The 24131-nt window shown below is 37.4% G+C and overlaps 1 protein-coding gene across 2 annotated transcripts in view; it reads left to right on the forward strand.

Annotated features, from left to right (window-relative positions):
• The first annotated feature begins 401 nt into the window (after nucleotides 1-401).
• Nucleotides 402-24131, forward strand: part of LRRC2 (leucine rich repeat containing 2) — an 82062-nt gene continuing 58332 nt past the window's right edge. The window contains exons 1-3 of one of the 2 annotated variants that reach the window (XM_083882808.1): nucleotides 435-515; nucleotides 1127-1224; nucleotides 12432-12577. In XM_083882808.1, coding sequence (XP_083738934.1) covers nucleotides 12453-12577 — 125 coding nt within the window. In that variant the 5' untranslated portion in view covers nucleotides 435-515; nucleotides 1127-1224; nucleotides 12432-12452. Of the gene's footprint in view, nucleotides 516-1126; nucleotides 1225-12431; nucleotides 12578-24131 lie in introns of both variants that reach the window. The other variant, XM_083882807.1, reaches the window with a different exon arrangement.

A 24131-nucleotide genomic window follows, 5' to 3' on the forward strand; every position in this document is an offset into this window, starting at 1 on the left:
AGCAGAATTTGATGTAAATTGATCAGCCATGCAAACTGCATGGTGCTAGTCTGTGTACATATGTGTATATTTACTTCAGAACTGAATGGACATGGGAAGGAAAAGGTAGTCTGTACTAGAGGAACTCAGACTGTATATGCATTTTTGTTTTATTCTGCTTGCCCTTTTCCAACAAATATACATAAGCATGAGTAACATTAGCTCTGTCACACTTTCCTTGAAGCAAATGAGATGCTGTCCTAGCGCTGGAGGTGCTAGGATTGTTTCCATCCTGTGTTGAGTCATGCAGTGCAGACACTTTATCCTGCCCGTGTCTCTGCTGTAAGACCACAGATCATGTTATCACTTTACAAATATAGCATATTAGTATATCTGGAAGGCTAGTCACGCTGTGGGGTTCAAACAGATCTGGCTGGCCGTGAGCTATGCTATGCTATAAACAACCTCCGTGTCCCACATTGAATGACTGCAGAGCACACTCAGGAGCTCTGGACACTTGTGGTTTTTAGTAGTAGGTAAGTGACAGTTTTGCTGATTATTGTGTTTCTTCAGATGTGTGGGGTCAAGGTGGAAAATGGCAGGGAAAGTGAGAAGTAGCTATCAGGTTGCTGCTATTGTGCTGTGGGTCTTTAAAAACAATGCCTATGGGAAAAATAGCTGAAACAGAGAGCATTCAGTCCAAGGCAGTATGTTTGGTGGAAATCTTTAAAGAGAGTGAGATTCACCTCTTGCATTGTTCCTCTAAATAGATTTACACTTGTGACAAATCCAAACTTTATAATTTAGCAAACCTTTCAAGTTCCACTCTGTGACTCAGTTATAATAAACCACTGCTATTACATCTCAAGGACATATGCTGGTGTGAGAATGATTTTCAATAAAAAAATGGCTTGAGAGGTCAGTCATTTATCTTTGCTGTCTGTCAAAATCTAGAGTGGAATTTAAAAAGAGTTATAGAACTTCAGTTTCTGAAGGCTACTTACAGTTAATCTAACTGGCATAGGAAATACAGCCCGCTATATCTTTTGTGAACACAGCTTATCATTTAAAGTCAAATATTGTCATTATTGTTGTTGTTGCTACCAGAAGTATTTATGTGTTATCAATGACATGTTACTTTCTGTAGGTTAAAATGTGCTGACCAGCTCTCTTCCTCTCAACAGCAGTTAACTGAGCACAGTTTCAAGGATCAGGGATGGATGATAATGCTTATTAACCAAAGAGGTAAATCATAGTGAAGAGTTTCATTCACGTTGCTCTCCTCAGACATTAGAATTAAAATAACTTGACTGCTGGAGTGGTTGAAAGCAGCATCATCTCTTGCTTGTCTAAATTATCTGCCATCTTAAATCACAGAATTTAATATCTTTGCAGTTGGTTATGACCATTTGGCTCATTATACAACTAATGATCTTGTATCTAACACTGGAAATAGGACTGCTATAGGTCAGACATAGGTTATTGTTCCTCTTCTACAGTAGAGGCTGGTGACAGGATTGAATTCTTCAATCACTATATGTAAAATGGCCCCTGGGGAACAAAAGAAAATGATAAATTTTGAGGGTCTTTAATTAGCGTCACTTAGGACAGAGAGTCTAAAATAACATTTATGATGTGGTCACTTGCAGAGATAATTTCAGGGGCTATACTCTCTAAGGGTAAGTGAAAGTTAAGTAATAGTAATGTCAGTTCTCAGGAATAGTTTACGAACCTTAAGACAAATAAGAAGTCAATGAAACATTGTCTTAAAAACACAGTGGACGTGAAACAAGTTTGAGAAACCTGAGAGTGTAATGTTATGCTTAATTAAGATAATCTAATTGTATATGAAAGCCTCAGTGTTTTGCTCAGTGACAATGAATGCAAATTTATTTGCCACAGGTCTATGTATGAGAAGTTAAGGGAGATCTCTCTAATCAGTCCTTAGAACATGTTTTTGGTTTCCCAGGACTCTGTTGTATTCTACCTAAGACAATTGTTTACACCTGCTGACTACAACCACATTCATAGATTCAACAGCTTTACAAATATGTAATACATTTTTGAGCTGTTTTTCCTTTGATAAGAAACAATCTGAAAATACATGTCCATTTCAAATACATCATCCGTCTCTCAGTCTTAAGAGAATTAACCTCTCTTCAGAAAAACCCAGTGGAAAAAAAAAAAAAAAAGAATGGATTTTTGTCAGAGACATCAGTCCAGTGTTTCATTAGCTTCATTGTAAGTGGAAGAATAATTAGTCAGCTCACTGAAGTGCTAGGGGAATACATCTGTAATAAATCCTCTTGCATATGTAACATCTATCATGCTTGATGGCAAACATATTAGTGTTACAAGAGTTGAGAAAGTATAAGGAATATTGTAATTCAGCTGCTAATTAATCCATAATTAAAGACCTAATTAATGAATAACCCTGTGAAAAATTGTCTAAAAATCAAGATGTGAAGACTGCAGTGATAAAGAGGACTCTTGTTTGTGAGAGTGGTTAATTAACATCTAGAATAGGAACTGATTAATGAAAACTGTCAGTAAAGCATTATGCTGCAGCACTGGACAAAGAGAAATATGTACACAAAATGTGTGGAAACCAAGTTCAGCCCTTGCCTATCTGTTTTTAGTTTTATAGTGTTCATAGCTATTTTTACCTGAAATATAATGAGTAGGTAATAAAAAGAGATATTTTCTTTTAGTTGTGATGTGTAAACAATGCAAAAGTAATTTATTTGTGTATGAAAGAGGTTAATGCCAGATTCTATTCACAAATGTCTCTTCTATGAAATGGCTAAAGAAGAGAACTAAAAAAAGACCTTAATTCATCAAAGCATTCATGATTAAGCTCCGTGATACAGAAAGACCCTAATTTCTGAAATTAACTTCATTGAAAGTTGGACTAATTAATAGCTTGAAAGTGTCACTGTCTGTCTGTGTTTGTTTATGTAGGAGCCAGCTGGCTGAGAGTGTACTCTTGAGAGAGCTGCAAGGAACATTTCAAACTCTCAAAACATCTGGGCTCATGTCCAGGTGTCAGGATTGCCTTCTCCAGCCCTGGAGCAGCTTGTCTCTTTCCTCTTGTATTTATTCTGTGCTGTAGCTACATTTATTGGATCTCTGGGGACCCAGGCCTTCAAGGGGACACCCACTGTGATCCATTGCATTGGCCTGCCCACATATTCCCCAGGAGCCAGGAATCACATGCACGCACACATATGTGTTCTGAAACACAATCATCCTGGATCCCAGACCTCAAACCCTCACTGTCAAATCTGCACTTTTGGTGAGACTAGTGACAAATAAACCAACCAAATTAGCAAGAAGGATAATTCCCTGCTGGTGTAGAACAATAAGAGATTGTTATTTAGAAGCAAAACAAGGTAGGGAAGAGCAACTTTCCCACTTTGCAGTCGTCTCCCACTCCACAAGTGTCACAGAGAAGCACGACCACATTTACAAGCTGTGCTCAGTTAGCACAATATAGTTGTATATGGGGAACATTGCCACAATCTCTATTGCTCTTTCAATCACAGCATGTTTCTCTAATTTAACCTTTTCCTGATAACATAAAAAATGTGTTCAGTTGCTATCCAAATGTCAGGTTTCCTCTGAATTATTTAAAGACTTGAGAGATAAATAACTTGATAATTCTGAAGCACAGTGTGAGTGAGCTTATTTCCTAAGAAATTATTTGCAGGATTGGTAGGAAATATTTCACTCACATTTTCCCCCATGTAATCCTGCCAGTAATATTCATTAGAGTGTAGCAGATCTCCCACAGTGATTATCTGAAAGAAAAAGGGCCCAAGTGAACCAGGTTATTAAGCAAATTGAAGAAACAAAAACTTTAATAATTTAATAACCCACATAAAACAGCAGAGGAAAGTATAAACAGTGCTGATTTTTAGGGCAACCAGGTACCAAGCAAAACCAAGAGAGCTGTTAACAGAGACTAATACTGGTTGCATCTGCAGTATCAAAACTATTTTGGACTCTTTCAGACCCAAGAGAGGACACAGGTCTTTTTCTATGGAATACTGTGCACACACAAGTTGGCCAGCATTAACACAGATGCCAGCTATGCTCAGAGGACTTTAAACTTTACTATAATAAAGCCAGTGTAATTTTGACTTATCATTGGCTGTATTCTATCCACTGCAGAGAAGACAGATAATGTTGGTAAACAGTGAGGAGCTGTAGAACAGTTTGGTACAGTTAATCTTAGCAGACCATAGAGTCATCATATCTAAGAATACTTCTCTTCTCCTCCACTACTTTTCTTTTCAAAGCAGATTTTGCCTTGTATTTTTTTTGTAGTATGCTTCTCAAGGTGTCTACACATTGAATAATGTACCTCAGACACTGAGGTAAGTGCAGAAAGGCTGAAAACAGTTCTTTCAATGAAGTTGCTCTTTTGAAAAGCACTTTTTCTCTGTGGAAGGCTTTCCATCCAGAATTCAGTGTTGCTTTTAGCTCACGTATCCTTAAAATGTTTTTTGAAGATAGGGTAGTCCATGGGACCTCATGGTGCAAGCGCATGTGACTGAGATGAAATTCCTTTAGCATTAAACACCAGGAGCTGCCAAAAGGCATCCTAATTTTGAAACCTAGTTGCATTCAGTGGTCCTCCATACCCAGGCTGGTGACACTTCCAGAGGTATTGAAAGTAATTTTCTCCCTTTATATTAAGCCAAAGAGGAAAAAAAAAAAAAAAAAAAAAAAGAAAAAAAAAAGAAAAAGGAAGAAAAACAGTTGTCTAATGTCTGCTCATGGTTCAGAGGTTAAGTGGAAACAAGTGGTCATGGCATATCAATACAACTGGCTACTATCAAAGATGGCTGTGGAAGCATCTGCGGCAGACCTGTGAACAGGGGCTAGAGACATCAGTAGCTGAAGAGAGCAAAGGCATTTAAGGCACAGCATACTAAACCTCTTCAGTTTTACTGAAGAGTTGACATCTGAAGTATGCATATATTTGTAACAACAACATGGATAACAATAAATAAAAAATAATAAAGATTATAGACATTACAAGGTAGTTACCTTCTTTTCCATCTTATATATTTTCAACACCTTGCTAAACAGATTCTGTTTTAGAGCTTCTGAGTACTCCTGCTATTTAAAAAAGAATGTCTGAAATAGATGCTAGAGACCAGTCTGGCTACTTTTGGTGAATTTATGCAATAAAATAAATGATGATATAATTGCTGAAATAAAATTAATCCACACAGAAACTTAGGCAGATGCTTTTACTAGCAACAATATTTGGCATTAATATTACATAATTTAAATAAAAACATATAATGAATATTATCCCTAAGATTATGGGGTTTTGCCAGTTAATCCTCCAAGTGCCTAAGAGTATTTATATAATTATACACATGAGGACAGTGTTTGATTTTAATGGGCCTATTTATAGATACATTTAAATAAATAAAGTTTCTGCAAGGTTAAGGAAAGATGTTTTCATCTTTCTGAGACCAGAAATTGCATACAAGTGCCTGTAAAGGCAGTTTTTCTTTTCTAAGTGTGTAGGGATAGCTCACAGCAACAGGGCACCCAAACCCAAATGCTGGGAGCAAAAAAGTGCTCTTACAGAGCAAGTACTTCTCACCTCAGCTGGCCCAGAGAAGTGGCAGATTATTAAATTCACCTGGTAAAAAGATGGGTCTTAGTGTTGGGATGGGGCCTACAAGAGGAAGAGTCAGAGAGATTTGCTTAGTAGGAGAGAGGCTTGGTAATGTGTTCTAGTGAAGGCAGAGGACTCTGGAATGATGAAATTGAGAATATTTTGCAGACTATTATATCTTGAACTGAATATACATCTGTGGGGAGGGAAAGAATCTGTGGTTTATAATGTAGAGGGAAAATTCCATTTATAGAGACTCCTGTGATTTCCTGTGATTGATGAAAACAGGGATGAGGTTGACATAGCCTGCTGGTTGAGGAAGAGAAGTTGCAAAGGCCATGGTGCTCAAACAGACTTTTTATTGCCCCTCTTCCTATAAAAAATGTAAAGAGTAGGAAGGAGTGAAGCCAAAGAAAATTTCTATCCTCTACAAGTTTCTGTGGTTACAAGCTCTCATGTCACCTTGTGAAGTAATGCAATGCTTGTTTGAAAAAAGTGCTATTTTTAAATTTTTGAGATTATTTATTTATTTATTTATTACATTACCTAAAAATATTTCCTTAAATGTAATGTGTGGCTGCCTCTAAAGGGAAAATCTTAGAATAACTTAAAAAAAAAAAAAAATCCTGAATGGCCAGCTTTGTTTCTGAGCTAATCATTAGAAAAAGACAAAATCAGGTTGACTTCCCAGTATGTTGCCTTTTAAGGATATTGATTAAAGTCTTGCAGATAACTTCTTGGGAGGTGTAAATTGCTAGAGATAAGATTATTTGCTTCCAAAGATACACACAGAAGAGTAGTTTCTCCATATATGATTCTCTTGTAAATAACATTGCCTCCTTTTTGTGTTCCTGAACCCCTTTTTTCCCAGAAAAGTGCTGTACATTGATTATCATATGTTACTGAATAGCCTTATTTTGTGATTTATTTCACTAATAACTCAAAAGATGGATGAATGTTATAACCATGGATCATCTAAGAAAGGCGTGCTGATGATCTACAGCATAATTTAGATGTAGTTGTTACTCAAGTCAAGATGATTTTAAGCAGCGAACTGAGCGTAGTTATGAAGTAGGGTCTTGTGAATGCAGGCCATGACTGCTTTTGTGATCAGGACTTGTCCTTAATAAAAGCAAGGTTGCATATTTCTGGTAAGAAATAGTTTTTGTTTTTCACTTACTGTGAAAAATGGGTGGGTCAGGTAATCCTCAAGTATGACAAGAGGCTGTCCTTAATGGTCATGTATACATATGGAATGAGAAAGAACCAATGCTCTATTACAAATTGATGGGGAAAGTAGAAGAGGAGGGGTGCTGCAGTATGACAGACTTGGGTCAATAACTGTATGACTGCTTTGAGCAGAACAGTTGGATGAGGTGACCTCTAGAGACCCTTTCTAACTTTGCTGTGGTTTCTGACACTGAACAAAAGTATAATAAGTGATTACCTGTGAATAACCTAAGGTCTGGGAGGAAATGTAGCTGTGTTCCTAGCTGAAGGGAAGAAGTTAGAATGAAGTGTATTGTTGAGAATTTCCTCTATCCAAATGTAGCTTACCACCTGTGAATAATAGATGATAGCTTCGAGTTTTCCTCTACAGGCCTAATCTGATTTGGAAGAAAGAAACTACTGCATATGAATTTGAACATGTATTTCTAGAAATCAAAATCATTATTAGCAGTTGCTTCTTCTGTCACAAATTCTTGCCATGCATAACTAGGTATCCTGAAGAACCTACACTTAGTATCAGTCGAGCCTAGCTTTAGCCAGTTTTTGTTTCTGGGCAACATCTCATCACCAGGAAAATGATGGTGTCAGAATTTTGACAAATACGTATCCTGCCATTGTACTTGATACTTCATGCCCACTTTTTAGACAGTGATATAAGGTAAGCAACAGCCCTGCAAAGATTGTTAGGTGACCTTTTCAGAGTTGTAGATGTCAAAAAGCATTTCATGTTTGTCCTGATGCATATTTCTAAAGCGTAAGTCACCCTGTAATCTGACCAGGATTTGTGGCTTTGTTCCTTTTGAAGACATTAATTCTGAAGCTTTATGATGGACAGCTCTCACCTACCACCCAAGTTCCTTCTCTTTTTTGATTTTACCATAGAAGAAAACCCACAATGCCTTGCAGCATAGTGTAATATGTGGATAAAAGCAATATGTGGATAAAATGAACTTTTCCAACTTAGTGTTTAATAAATCAGTGCCTCAATAAAAAATGGGCGACTTAACCTGTGAGACAGGAAGGTGAGAAACAAGTCAAGGAAAAGGAGAGCTTTCACAGTCTATTCAGGCTCAGTGTTGATTAAGGCCATCTAGTTGCAGCAGAGGTCAAGTGTCCAGCTGCAACTTCACTGTCTTGCGAAAATTCAGCTTCTGCAACAGCCTTTCTACCAAAACACACTTATATGAATTGTTCTATTATAATTAATTAGGCCCTGCAGAGTGACTGCTGGTCTGCAGTTACTGTGAGGGATGAAGTCCTTGTCACTGGGTTTCTTTCTCCTGTAAGCAGAGGTGAACATTTTATTTTATGAGGTAAAGAGTTCCTGTAAATTAGTAGTGAATATGTTTTAGAAGGACGAACCTTTCCACACAAAATAAGGTCACTGTTTTAATTACACTGTTTTAATGGGGTTTTGACTCGGCTGTTGTCAGCTGTTAGTTCCAGATAGATTAGGAACTATTTTTGCCTCATTTTTAATGCTAGCAAAGATATACAAGCAATAGGTGCAGCTGTATGAACAACAAAGATAATGTTTTATATAAACATCCTAAGATATAGAAGGCTATGTAAGAATGATTGTGGTTTCTGACCAGTTTCTGAGCCAGTACTTGTCAGTATTTGAATGGGCCTTTCTTACTGAGATGACTAACATGGTGAGCAGGTAGGTACCTTTGCTCTGCATGTACCTATGCATAATTCTTTTTAGTCCATGCTGTGCAATTTCCAGAGGACATAAAGGTGTTTTCCTGGCTCAGAATAAATTATTCCTTTGTGTGTTATACTCTATAGAGGGATGTGTAGGTGAAAGGGGGTGAAAGAGAAAAGGGACAGTTAGAGAGTAACAAGGGGAAAAAATACAGAGGGAAGAAAAATTTCTCCTTTGTCCTCAATATTATAACAAAAGAACAGATAATAAATAACCCCAGCTGAAGGACACAGTGCTTGGAAAAAATGATCACAGTAACATCTGAGGAAAAAATTATGGACATGAGCTTGAAAACACACAGGAAAGAAAGGGGAGGATTTATATTTAACTGATAAGTAGATGGTCAAGCAGGGTTTTCTTCTACTTTTTTTTTTTTTAATTTCCCCTGTAAATGGTATAATAAATGTATTCTCTATTAAAACCTCACACAAAGTTTAAATAATTTTCCTCTGTTGATAAGGTAGCTACATTTCATGAGAGCCAGTATATTGCGATGATTATACCTTCACCAGTGACTCTGAGCAAGAAAATATAGTTTCACCTCTTTTATCAAGATTTGTTCACGTACTTGCATTAGAGATTTAGGAGGTGGTTAGTTTCCTATATTGGTACTGAACCCTGTAGGGAACACCATCTTGTAAGCCACGCTGTGTGTCACGCAGGGAATCATAGAATGGCTTGAGTTGGACAGGACCTTAAAGACCATCCAGTTCCAGGACAGGGATACCTCTCACTGAACTGGGTTGCTCACACCCTCATCCAAGTCTTGACCCTGGTCTTGAGCATGGATAAATAATCCACAGCTTCTCTGGGAAGCATTTTCCAGTGCCTCATCACCCTTACAGTAAAAAATATCTTCAGAATATCTAATCTAAACCATGTCTTTCAGTTTGAATCCATTCCCCCTCTCTTGTTCTCTCCATCCTTCTTGTAGGATCCCTTCAGGTACTGGTTGGTTGCAGTTACCCCAAAGTCTTCTCTCTTCCAGGCTGAACAGCCCCAGTTCTTCCAGTCTTTTCTCGACGGGCAGGTTTTCTATCCCTCTAATTATCCTGGTGGTCCTTCTAACTCCAACAAGTCCATGTCTTTACTGTGCTGAGCAACATAGAGGAGTATGCAGCACTCCAGGATGGGTCCTCATGAGAGTGGAGTAGAAGAGAAGAATCCCTTCCCCCAACCTTCTGACCATTCCTTTTGATGCACTCCAGAACATGTTTGGCTTTCTGGGCTGGGAGTGCCCATGGCAGGGTCATGTCCAGCCTCTCATCCACCAGCACCCCCAAGTCTTTCTTGCAGGGTTGCTCTCCTTCTGTTCATCCCCCAGCTTATGTTTTAAGGTGTTGTCCTGACCCAGGTACAGCACCTTGTCCTTGGTCTTCTTGCACTTGTACTTAGAGCAGAAAGTGACACTTTGCCAAGTGGGAAGTGGGAAAATAAGTGGGAAGTTCCCATCCTGCTTCTCAAGCTTCTCCAGGTCCCTCTGGATGACGTCCCACCTTTCAGGCCTGTCAACAGCACCACTCAGCTTGGTGTCCTCTACAAATTTGCTGAGGGTGCCCTTGATACTTTTGTAAATGTCATAAAGGAGGATATTGACTAGTACTGGTGCCAATACAGACTCCTGCAGGACACCACTAAAGTGAGAGGACCCTTAAAATAATTGGGAAGCTGGACAGGAGCAAACCCAGATCCAATCACTATGATTAATGATATGTTCTCCATTTATTTAATCTAAAATGGCAGGTTATATACTCTTCTATATAGTTTACAAATGCAGATACATTTTCATTGGCATACAGCACAGGAAAAATGCAAACAATAATTATTTTACTTGTTCCTTAAGGTGGCTAAAGTGTTCACACTAATAACTATACCTATTAAACTCTAGAAAACCCACTATCTCTCATTAACACCTTAACATCTAATTTCTAACTGCACCACAGGGTTCACAGTTGGCCTTGGTGTGGGGCCCAGGCTGGGTAGTTCAAACCTAATTCCAAAATACCTGCACACTACTAGTCACTGATGTCCATCAGGACTCTGAGCTATTGACCACAACTCTCTGGATGTGACTGTCCAGCCAATTCCTTACCCATCCTACAGTCTACCTGTCAAATCCATGCCCCACCAAACTAGACATTGTGGAGGATTGTATCAAAGGCTTTACACAAGTCCAGATAAATGACATCTGTAGCCCTTTTCTTGTCCACCAGTGTAGTCACTCCATCAGAGAAGGCAACTGGGTTGGTCAGGTAGGACTTGCCCTTGGTGAAGTTCTGCTGGCTATCCCAAATCATCTTCCTGTTCTCTTTGTGCCTTAGCATATCTTGTAGGAAGATCTGTTCCAGGACCTTCCCAGGAACAGAAGTGAGGCTAACAGTTTGGTAATGCCCCAGATCCTTCATTCTAACCTTTTTAAAGATGGGTGCAGTGCTTCCATTTTTGCACTCACCGGAGGCACTTCCCTTGACTTCCATGACTCCAGATGTCAGGGAGATTGGCTTGTCAACTACATCAGCCAATTCCCTCAGAACTCTGATATGCATCTCATCAGGCCCCAAAAACTTATGTTTGTTTAAGTTCCTCAGATGGTCATGAACCTGATCTTGTGGGAGGGAGTTTTCTCTTCCAGTCTGCATCCTGCCATCCACCCAGTCAAAAGGGTGGGAAAAGAGGCTGCCATTAAAGAATGAGTAACTAAGCTTTCTCCTTGTCCATTGCTACCAGTTTTCCAGCATTTTATATCAGAGGTACCTGTCCTTTGACCTTCCTTTTCTGGCTGACATCCATTCTTAACTGCATGGAGCCTGATACACTGATACCAAGCCTTTGCCTGTTGGAATGTTTCTATACATGTTGTGGTTTAGGAATGGTATTCCCCAATTTAATGCTCCTCAAAACACACCAGATAATGTGCTGCTCTCTCACTGCCTGTCTTCCCCTGTAGCAGGATCTAAAGAAGAATGGGAGGCACAAAAAGGCAAAGATCATGGGTTGAGATAAGAATGATTTAGTGGAAACAGCAATGAAAAAGAAAATTAAACACTAACAAAAATACTAATAACAGTGTACAGGACAGGCAAATGATTCACCTGTGGTTGCTCATTATGACTTGGTGTTATCTGACTGTGCACTCTAGTAAACTGAAAAAGGCAGGTGTGACTACCTCAGCACGTGCTGAGGTAAATAACCCCAGGGTTCTGGCCATGCCCCTCCTGGCTGCTGCAAAGTCAACCCTGTTGACTGGCCAGAATAAGGACATGTTAGTAAGTTGGCACCATCTGTTCACAAAACCTTCCCCATGTCTCTGCCCTAGGTAAATTCTTTTCTGTGTTATAGGGCTGATCTTTCAATGGCTTTCATAGATAAGCATATACTTATGGGAACACTGGAATTTCACAAATTCCATTGAAATAGGATAGCTTGAGGTCATGAAGATCAACACATAATAACTCCAAATGAATTGCTTCTGCATGATTTAAAATGAATAAATTCTTTATGAGCATTCATTTTAATATTAGTCACAGAAATTATTAAAAATGCAAAGCCTTTAAAGCTATTTTCATCAGTACTACTCAATCAAACCAGTATTTTTTTGCAACTCTGTCTTTATCTTGGAAACAAAAAATGCAAGGAATACAAAAAAATTGATGCGTAGCTGTTGTCATGGATTTTATGTAGAAGTCAACTGTGTACCACATTAATTACTGCCAGCACAAAACCCTAAATAAATTGGGTAAGATGGAAAACATACTATGTTAATATTTCTTATAACTTCAGCTCTTTTCCCCAGACAATTTTAATGAAACATGATAGTTTGGATCTTTATTTTTCTCATTATTCCTTTTCTGAATAGTTGACTTGTTCTTACAGGAGAAGCTTAATGTCAACAATATGGGGCATCAGGTGGTAATATTTGACTTTTCTGTCATAAGAGGACTGTGGGAAACTCGAGTTAAGAAGAACAAAGAACGTCAGAGGAAGGAGAAAGAAAGATTAGAACAAAGTGCATTGGAGAAGTAAGACAACTTTTGTATTGTTCATTTTAACCAAATCTGTTCTTATTATCCATTAACATTGCCATATGCTAAATATGATACATAGAAATATATAATAAATATTATGAATATACTAAATAATTGTTGATTATTAAATTTTTTGGGGTTAGGTTTGATTTCAATGACATCTTACTTTCTTTCTTCATATTATAGTAAGAGAAATGCACCACAAACAGTACTTATGTTTCATTACTTCCTGCTCTGTCCTATGTAGATTGTGATATATTAATGATATATTTTATTGTTTACCATAGACATAAATTGAAGAGAAAAATAACATATATTTTGTATCTTTCTATTTCTCATATCCTGCATAAAAATATGGACTATTAATTATAGAATTAGTGAACAGATGCTCATAAGTTTCAGTCCTAAGAAATATTTAAGTATTTTTGTTGTGTTGGCAGGAGAAAGAAAAAGAGTTAAATTAGTGGACACATTCAATTGCTTCTGAATAGGTAATAGTGAAGAGAATAAGAATTGTTAAGTTATTTTTTTTTAGTTGGTGTATTAAAGAAGGCCTTGATTATAATGCTTACACTCAATGATGATTTTATTGTTTTTATTATATTGAATTTATTTTTTCTTTAAGCAATATTTTGCTTCCCATAAGACACTGTTAAATATTAAAGTGTGTTGCCAAGTTTGGAAACATATGACTTATGATTTTCCTCCCTCTGAGAAGAGAAAAAAGTAGAAATCATATTCTGTTTTAAAAATAAAATGCACAGGGTTAAACAGTGCCCTTGTTTAAGAACACAACTGCATTGAACCTTTTGTGTGATGTTTCAGTGCTCTCAGGATACCCTCGCTAGTAGATTCTCACAGCCAGTGCAGCTACATTGACAACGGAGCAGCTGGTCTAAGAGAAGACCAGGCCAATACAAAGTATGGCTGGTCATTCTGTGGGACCTTTCTCTTCAAAACAGTCATAGCAGTGGGCTTGGCTTTCCCATCTCCACCAAAGCTTATATTAAAAACTCTAATCCTAACAAAAAAAAAGAAGAAAAAAAAGAAAAAAGAAGTTCATCCTTCAGATTGAATTCTCTAGCAAGGATAAGCTTTCTTTTGGGTGTGAGCTGTGTCCTGGTTTCAGCTAGGAGAGAGTTAGTTTTCTTCTTAGTAACTGGTACAGTGCTGTGTTTTTGATTTAGTATGAGAATAATGTTGATAACACACTGTTGTTTGGATTGTTGCTAAGTAGTGCTTATTGCACCATAAGTGCTTATGCTAAGTCAAGGACTTTCCAACGTCTCATTCTCTGCTAGTAAGGGGCTGAACAAAGAGCTGGCAGGGAGCGCAGCGGGACAGCTGACCTGACCATGATATTCATAGCATAGAACGTTTTTCTCACTATATAAATTGGCAGAATTGGCCAAAAGTGAGTGATTGTTTCTCAGGAATCAACTAGGAGTGGGTCAGCAGGTTGTGAGCAGTTGTATTCAACATGATTTGTTTCTCTTGGGTTTTCTTTCTCTCTTTTCATTATTTTTATTGCCATTAATAATATTATTATTAGTAGTATTATTGTATTTTAATTTGTTTCTATAATTAAATTATTCTTAACTCAATGCAAAAGTGTTACTTGTTTTTTTCTGATTCTCCTGCCCATCCTGCCAGGAAGTTGGGGAGTAAGTGTCTGTGAGATACTTGGTTGCCATCTGCCATGACAGCTGAGAGATGGATATTTGCTGTTTCCGTTATGGTAGAAAACAAATGTGAAAGGATTTGGGATTGGACTTGATTGAACCTTATTTCTATCCTAATGTGGACAACATGTCAACATCCCCCTCCCACTTTTTTTTTTTTGGTTGTTTATTTTGGCATTCTGTGGTGCAGATGATAACTTTTGAGTTGACTAGTACAAAAGCAAATTATGCATGGTAACTTCTCTCTGTAAGAGGGAAAGGCCCTTATGTCCTCTGAGGTAGCTAATAAGTGCTCTCACGGCTTTTGTCAGTAGCATATGTTAAGAGAAAGTTCTTATAGTGACTTGTCTTTTCAATGAAAGCAGTGCGTTCTCTCTGTTTTTTCTGCCTGTGGTTAATTGTGTTTCTTCCACCTGAAAAAGTAGAGCTTCACTGCTTTTTCTGTGGTTTTTCCACTAAAGATGTCTAAATGCATTCTCTTATCTTCCTGTATCACTCAAAGATAGGAAATTTGAGATATAATCCACAGAAGTAAAAGTTCCTATGCACTTGCTGCATTTGCAAAAGAATTTTTGTTTTCTTCCTTTAAATTTCCATTTGCATATTGTACTTTGTATAGTTGTGTGTCTTCATGCATTTAGATTGCTTTCCAGTTAGTTTTACTTGTAGAGCTCCTGGAAAAAAATGAGGAAATACATTAGACTTTGTCTTCTGAATATGAGTGATCACTATTACACTCACAGAAACAAATGGCAAAGTTCATGTTAATTCTCATGGTGCAGGCCTTATAGAATAGTCAAGGCTGATAGAATAATGGTCAAAGTAATAAGAATATTAATAATAAAATGCCAAATTTATTGAAAGAAAATTCTTTGTTTTATGAGGTGTGCAGAGACCACTGGCATTTAGGTCCTAAATGTCAGCTCACAAGCGGTTCCTTAAGTGCTTTTTAGTGCTCTCAAATGTTGGACTAAAAATATGAGAAGACTTCACTGGTTTTTAGCTTGAAAGTATAGATGAAGTTGTATTTCTAATTAAATAATAGAAATAATGTTTCCATTATTTTCATTATTTCTGTTTCATTATTTTATGGAGTTCTGCATTGACTTAATTCAAGTATCATACTCAGGGTTTAAAATTTTACTATTGCCAGGTAGGTCCCCTGAAATCAATGCAAGTTCATACTGTGCCATAATAAGAAAGTATTTTGAAAGTACTTTGATCCAAAATGATAATTCCAAAAAGAATTTAGAGAGGGCACTTCCCTGAAATGAGGACTGCATTCTAACATTTAAGATTGTAGATATTTACTTTTGCCAGAAGTCGGAGTCAATTCCTAGATAGGGTTGAAATTAAAAGAATTTCTCTGCAAATACACTCATGAAACAGAGTTTGGAATCTGGCCTTTGGGACTGCTTTTTTTTTTTTTTTTTTTTTTTTTAAAAAAAAAAAAAAAAAAACAAAAAAAAAACAACCAAAACAAAACAAAACCATTTTTTTCTCAAAGATATTATAATTTGCTAATGCCTTTGAGATTGTGCATTTCCTTTATATGCTATGTTACTATGTAAAATGACCTGTTAATGTGCGTTGAAATGTAGTATGTACTACTCAAGCACAAGTTCCCACTTTACCTCTAGGGAACTTTGTTTGCCTTGGGACAAGGTAATTTAGTTCCTGCAGCCTCCTTAAACTGTAATTTGTAAGATAATTTTTGGCTGAAGATTTTCTTAAGAGGAAAATATCACATTTGAAAAGCTTCAACTGTGCATTAATGGTGAGGCCTTCTAAAATTCGTTTACAAGGCAGATGTTTAAGCAACTGGCCAGTGGAAGCTGTTCTTAACCAACCACTTAGAATACCAGCCTTCTGAGGTATTGGTATCAGATAAATTTTTTTAAATGGATTTAATTCAGTCCTCTGTTTCCTCTTTGGCTTTGTGGGACTGTGAAAGTATAGCAGTTTAAAGAACACACATAAAACAGCAACTGAATATAAAAGAAAAAGAAATGCAAGAGTGTTGGGTAGGCTTATTTTCATTTTATGTCATATTCTTGATCCCATCAGAGAAACCCTTCTGAAATCTCCTGTAGGATATGAACTTATACAAACAGCTACAAAAAGTGTGCACTGTTCTGGGATTTCCTATATGTTTATGAAATTGCATATTATGGAAAGAAGTTTGTGTTTATAGCTCTGTTTTATATTTAATCTTCTAGATTCTGGTAGTGGTGAATGATCTTTTATTGTTCCCAAAAATCTTTAATGCTGTCAGATGACCTTGATGTGGTATGAGGATTTTCTGCATTGAGATTTCTTTCTACTTATTTTCTTTTCTCTCTTTTATTTTTTTTAAGGGAATAAGAGTGAAAGTTTACTCTTAGGCTTTTTTTTGAGGGATTGCAACATGTTTGTCATGTTTGTGTGAAAAGCAGGTAAGATAAATCTGAAGGCTAACAAATTAAACATTCAAGTGAGGAAATTCCAGAGCTGTTTGTCCAGATTAGCTATCTAAATCTTTGCTGTGAAATGGTACAGCCTCCTCTGTCCATCAATAAACATGCAGCAAAAATAAAAGTTTGTTCAGCTACCTCTTCCAGTGTCTCTTCTCCAAAAATTTATTCTCAAAGTCTGGCTAATTAAACATGCATGTATTATTTTTTGGGTTATATACTTCCTGAATATTAAAAGTAAAAAGCCACCAAAAACCTACACTTTACAGGCAGACTGGCTTTTTCCCCTGAGAGATTACATATTTTTTTCAATAAAAAAGATTTGTCTCTAGCTCTCTGCCAAACTTCAGTGTTATAACCCTATTCATACCTGAACTAAGATTTTATTTGTTCTGTTTATCTTTATTCTCCTACTCAATACCCAATGCAGAACCTTTTCCAAGCTAGTCTAAAACTGAACCTGGGAGTCCTTTGGCCCCAAATACAAATTATAGTCAACAATTTTGGTTTTGATCTGCAGCACTAATAAATATATTGAGTTATTTGCCTTTGTTTGTAGGCACTTGTGCATACAGACCAAGCATTCTAAAGTAATGCACAGAAGCACATTGTAAGATAAAAGCTGATGTTCAGCCACAATCCTTTAAAATGCTTGGAAGAGCCTGACAGTGACACTGAAATCAAATCAATCCAATTGAATTTGAAGCAAATGTTCCTCATCCATCAGGAATATTATTCTGGGCTGAGCTTCAGTTTTACTGTGATGCTCTTCTAAAAATTCCATAGGATTATTTAATGATCCTGCATGCCTAGTGATTCTGATTTAAACACTACTCAGGAATTCTAAACTACATGGTGCCACCATGTAGTGTCCCAGTCTATTCTTGTGTCCTGGTTTAGAGGAAATAGTGCCATCTAACGAAACTTCCTTTCCTTACCTGGGAATCACAGCTTTCCCCCAAGAGCTTCCAGTCAGGCATTGAGCAGCAGGTACCTGCTGAAGGAAGAACAATTGAAAGAAACCCAGTTACTCCTCATTTGCTTTGATAGCTCTGAAATCCCTACCAGTGCATACTTCTTTTCCAAGTTGGTTGCTCCTTTGAAAGGTCCAATCACTGAGTTTATTGTAGAGCAACTCTTTGCATCAGGTTGATAGATTCATAATTTTGCTGGAGAAAATAAAATTGCAAGCAGGGAACTCCCATGTCCTCGAAATAGGTATAATATGTCCTACATCCAAAAGAAATATGTATAATAATAATAAAAATAAAAATATATATTCTGAAGTTATACTCCAATAGTGAAGTAGAATTTGGGAAATGATTACCTGAAGAGGAATACAGCACTAGCCAAAATGAAAATACTTGAATCTTCTATTTCCCTGCTGATCTTGTTTCATTACTGTAGAGTATTGTCCTGAAAGCTTACTGTAAAAAGGCAATATATTGGAAAATAACTTGCCAGAGTAAAATTCCTCTGTACTACATATGCCTGCCTTAGTGACAGATGTGCCTTTGTGTTACAGATATATATATAAGTATGAAACTTAACTTTTCTTTTTTTTTTTTTTTTTTTTTTTTTTTTTGACAAACATAATCAGCATGCAACCAGCCTCTTTTAAAATTAATGGAACTATTTGTATGATTGAAAAGGAAATACTTCAATAATTAGCTGAATTGGAACCTTAGATCTCATCTGGGCCCTTTGTCCAAGAAAAATATTTTTCGTGTTCATACACTTTCCTGAATTAGGTTTGACTTTACTATCTTCAGTTTACTTACTACTGAAAGTAATTGTTTCTTTAATCTGACTTTAGCTGCTTGATCAAGGCCTAGAGAAAGATGAAAATATTTTATTGTTAAATAGTATTAAAAAGACATAAATTTCAGGAGAGCTGGGGTTTCGTAACTTATTTATCATATGTGGAAGTGTGTTTCTGGAATATGAGGAGTCCTTAAAGTGTCAAGACCAGAAATTTATTTTCTCTAGAGGTATAAGAGTATTTAAAAGATTATTTTATTTGTGTGGATATATTTTTCTTTTTGTCTCACTGGTTTAGAGGCCTTTTCTTTTAGATATCTTTCCTGAAGATTCATCTAATGGCCTCCAGATATGACAAACATGGTGGAAATTCTGTCTAATTTGATAATTGTCACCAAAAGAAGACTTTAAAAAGGTCTTTATTTTCAAATTATCCCTTAAAAAGTACCATCATCTAAATTGGAGGAGAATGACAACCATGTAGCCAAATAGATTCCTTTGGTTCATTCTCAACTGGACCTGCAAATTTACAGCTTTGTCATCTTTTCTTCATGATACACACTGACTTGATGCAAGTTGCAACTCCAGGCCAATGAGGCTAGTAGTGATTAATTTGGCTTGTATGTAACTCAAGGGTATAGTCAGGTGTTGAAAATTATTAAACACTTGGCCCATGAGAAATATAATGTTTTCATTCTGAGATGTACTGTACAAAATCATGCACTTTTGTTGCTCCATTATTAAGTCACCTTCCATCTGCTCTAAATGTGATTGTACACAATACTTACATTCTTTAAAAGCCTAGCAGAGCATGTTATCATAACTTAATGTTATGGATAAAGAGGAAATTTGACACAGGATTTCCATATCTGTGTGCAATATACATGTTGAATTCCCTATCAGGTTTAATTTTTAGCCCTGTCTTTCTTCTAAGGTAAATATTTCACTGACTGATTTGCTTAACAGCCATTTTTATTGTATGCATTTTATTTTACTTAGCTAGCAATGACCTCCTAGTTTTGTGTTTTGTACATGTTATGAGCATATTTTCAGAGGGCAGTTTGCTTTTTCAGCTTGAGTGTAACTCCCTTCTTACCATTTTTTATATTCCTTGTTTTGAGAGAGTAAAATTTTAGATATGAGCCCTCTACTCTAGTGTTCCTAGGGTCTACCTGACAGAGCCAGTGCTGATGTGTAGTTATGCAGTTTATATTTTATTGAGCCAGACTTTTTGACCTCTTCTTTCTGTTGTTTATGTTTTTAACATTCTTAGAATTTATACTGTGAGGAATGAGTCAATCATTTTTTGGGCTGGAAAGAAGAGCAATGAATACAAAAACTATTTTGTGTTTTTTTCAGTGCACTAAATTATGCACTGAGTGAAATATTTATTGTTTTGATTGTAAGTGTAGGAATTCCATGGAAATGAGAGTGTAGTAACGCAGAGTTAAGCTTCACAGAAGGACAGAAAAGCTCTTTGTGAAGGACTGGAGAATGTGAGAAAGAGCAGTACAGCAGTGGTAAGTAAAATTTGGAATATTTTAGAAAAAAAAGAATTCTAGGTGTCTGATCCTATGATCCTTATGGCTCCTCTTTCTTAATTGTTCAGATAGTTTTGTTCTCTTCCAAGAAGTTCAGTTAGCACCTTCCCCATACCACTTCACTTCTTAGCCATACAGAGCTTTTATAGCTATATAGCTATACTCAGTGGTACACAAGTTTTGGATCAAAATATGAGTAGGTGGTTTGGGACTTTTTGTTTTTCCTTATGGTATATGAAAATACTGTTTTGTAGATTTTCCTAGCAATCTGTTGCTATTACAGTATCCACAGTCTGTTGTGTTGGCAGTTTCTGGGGTACAAATGACAGATTGAATAGTTAAGATCAACACTAAAACTGAATTGGCTCATGTGTCAAAGCATCTGAAAGGTTTTTAAACTATCATGTCTTCTGATATGGAAAACTCTGTCATCTGAGCATTTCTAGACTGCAACTGAGATACCCTTAGTAGGGCTGCTTAGAGAAACCAGGTGTTTGGATATCTCTTCCTCTGTAATAGAAAATTTAGAAATATTAGCTACAGCTTGTTGACATATCACAGTGTGGGCTAAGGAGCTGTATCTGCTTTAATGTATTTTCTTGTCTTTGTTGTATCAAATAAACTCAGATTTGTGGAGATACGTTGCACAGTTGGTGGAGTTTTCCTTGACATGCTAACACCTTAAGTCCACACAATGGATTCCCTGGGCTGAATGTTTTTCTGTCTGTCCTGTCTATTTTTTCTTAACTCACTTACATATCACAGCTTGCTGTGGTATGAAACTTTTCACAATGCAGTAGACACTGAGAGCCACTGGTAGATTTATTTCCAATATATTTTTGTATTCTCACAATTCCCCTAATTGATACTTTAAATACCAGGAATTCTTCCAGATGTTGACTTGTGAAGTGCATTCTGATCTCTCTCTAAGGAAAACTGAAGCCAAGAATGAGAAGCATTTCTGCAGCTATCAATAACTTCTATAATTATTCCTTTATTGCTCCTTTCATATTTTGAGAAGTTAGTGTTCCTCTCATCTCTGTGAAGCTTCCTTCATCTGATATGCTACAAATCCTTTTCCTACTCATTTGTATACCTGGAGTAACTTAATTTGCTTTTTTGGTGTATATCAGAGCTCATGTTTCCTTCTATTTTTTTTTTTTTTCACTTGAAGATAAATACAATTTTACCTTTCTAAAAATATTTCTGTAATTTTTGAAATAGGGGATAAAGAGATCCTGACTGTTTTTTCATTAGAATGTACTTAGTCTAAGTTTGTGCTGTCTTCATATAGTCTGTCAACACTTTATCCAGTGAGCTACCTTTCAACCAACCTCACTGTTAATTCACCTGAAATATTTTTAGAAGGTGCTTTTCTGTACCTTCCCTTTATAAAGATGTTACCTAGGAATACATTGCAGTCATTATTATAGAAGGGGCTTTCTGCAGTTCTCTTATGTTCTGTGTGTACTCTTCTCTGGTAGTCCCTCAGACTTGCTTCTCTGATAAATGGTTATATGTATTTTCCAAAAGTACAGAAAGTGCCTGCAGTGTGCCCCTGTGCTCTGTGTCATTGCCTGTAGTGGTGTGTTTTTTTTCTTATCAGTTTTATGTGTGTATTTGTTCCTTTTTTTATATTGTTTTTTGTAAGTTGTAATGGTTTACCCCATGTCACCCCATGTTCAACCCTTCTTGGTTTTACCCCATCCCCAGTTATGTGTCAATCATAAGTTATACAGCCCCTGGGTCTTGTCTGTCACTTTAGGCTCTCTTCCAAAAGTCTGGAAAGTTCCAGTGAGGGCCCCAAGTGATTGGACAAGACTGTGGCTGTCTCCCCACCCAAGTTATTGATTTGTTATAAAATGTGTCATTTACCTGCAGAGCCATACCCACATGATCCCTGATTTGTCCCCAGTTAAACCCATCCCTGAGTTCCTCACCCCAATAAAAGATGTTGCTTTTGAGGGTTTCCCGCCTTTTCCCGCTGCTTCTGCCAAGGGGTCACTTCTGCTGAGGGGTGTCTGCTGAGGCAGATACCCTGAACTGAGGTTATCCCCACTGGGGGGTGAATAAAGCCACTAGTTAAACCCTGAGCAGACTCCCTCTTTCATTCCTGCTGTCATCACTTGACTCCTTCAGGCAAACCAGAACCCAAGGGATCGGTGAGGTTCGTCCTGCTACCAACCGTGCCCTTTACTGTTGGGGTGTCAGGGCTGGCTGAGGCAGAGAGACACAGACACCTCTACAATTGCCATTGCTGTGCTCTCTGCTTCCAAGTCTCTCTAAAATCCCCTGAGATTTCTGTAAGTGCCATTATGTGTACAACTGTCTCAATGTCTTTCTATCTAGGCATGAAGTTTTGCTCTCTCTTATTTTGATAGCATTAAGTCAACTACAATGTTTCATCTGTGCTACTGTATTTCCATGAGAGTGTTTTGCACTGCATTTTCATACCTTGTTATGGATCTCCAAAAATTATCTGTTTAAAAAAGATTTTGGGACATGCTTCTTGTACCTAAGTTTGTAACTGGTTTCTTGTGTGTGACTCAAAACTAGACATTCTGATTTTAATCCTGACAAATCTGGAGGCCTTTTATGATGGAGGCAGGCATTGGTGGATAAGGGCAAAGCAATTGACATCATCTACCTGGACTAAGGCAAAGTGTTCAGTGCTGCCTCACACGACATGTTTGGCTCTGAAAAGGGGGTCGTGGATTTGATGAGTGGACTGTCTGGTGGATAAAGACCTGGCTGGATGGCTGCATGCAAAATATTGTGGCCAATGGATCAGTGACCAAATGGAGATCAGTGATGAGTGGTGCCCCTCAGGAGTAAGTGTTGGAGCGGATGCTGCTCAGCATCTTTGCTTTGGCAACGTGGACAGTGGGATCGAGGGCACCCTCAGCAAGTTCACTTGACAACACCAAGTTGCTGTGTGGTACAGCTGGAGGAAAGGGATGCCACATAGAGGGACCTTAACTGGCTTGACATGTGGGTTTGTGCAAAACTCACGAAATCCAGCAAAGTGAAGTGCAAGTTCCTACGCCTGGGCTGAGGTGATCCCAGACATATCTAAGGGCTGGGCATAAAGTTGGTTGAGAGAAGCCCTAAGGAGAAGGAGTTGCGGGTGATATTTGACAAAATACTAAACACGAGCCAGCAATGTGTGTTCACAGACCAGAAAGCAACTGTGTCCTGAGCTGCATCAAAAGCAGGTCAAGGAAGGTGATTCTATTCGTCTGCTCTGCTCTTGTGAGACTCTACATCCATCTCTGGTGCCTCCAAAGCAAAACCAGCATGGAATTATTTGAGCAAGCCCAGAGGAGGCCATGAAGTTGATTAGAGGACTGGAGCATTTGCCTTATGAAGACAGACTGAGAAAGATTGGGTGGTTCATCCTGGAGAAGAGAAAGTTGCTTGGAGATCTCATAGCAACCTTCCATTTTCTGAAGAGGGGCTACAAGGAAGCCAGAGACAATATCTTTGTGAGAAGCTGTAGTGACAGGACAAGGGAGAATGGTTTCAGACTGAAAAAGAGTAGGTTTAAATTAGATATTAGGAAGAAATTGCTTACTATGAGGGTGATGAGGCACTCAAACAACTTGCTCAGAGAAGCTGTGGATGATGAGAGAGCTCAAGCAACCTGGTCTAGTGAAAGGTGTCCCTGCCCTTGGCAGTGGGGTTGGAACTAGATGATCCTCAGCATCCCTTCCAACCCAAATAATTCTATGACTCTATGATTCTGTTTCATGTGACACTTTTTTTTACATCTTAGCATGTAAAAGAATCCCTTGATTAAGTGGTAATAGATGTAAATGTTTTGTTAGTTCCTATTTGAACTTTATAAACTTGCATATGCTTCTTTTTCTAGGACATGACATATTTACTTTCTCTAGGGGTACTTTATTCTGAACTTTGTGTCCTTCTTAAGGTCCCAGTTTTCTTCAATCCTTTAGATTAAGGTTTCTATCATATGATGGAGATGACATAAGCGAGTCTTACAGGATATAGAATTCTGAGTGAGAATTCTAGAATTCTAGAATATAGAATTATAGAGCATGAGGTCAGATTTATGATACAAAGGGCTCTGCAGAGCCTTATTTTGGTGTAA

Source organism: Zosterops lateralis, assembly GCF_965231275.1.
Source record: "Zosterops lateralis genome assembly, chromosome: Z".
Taxonomy (NCBI): domain Eukaryota; kingdom Metazoa; phylum Chordata; class Aves; order Passeriformes; family Zosteropidae; genus Zosterops; species Zosterops lateralis.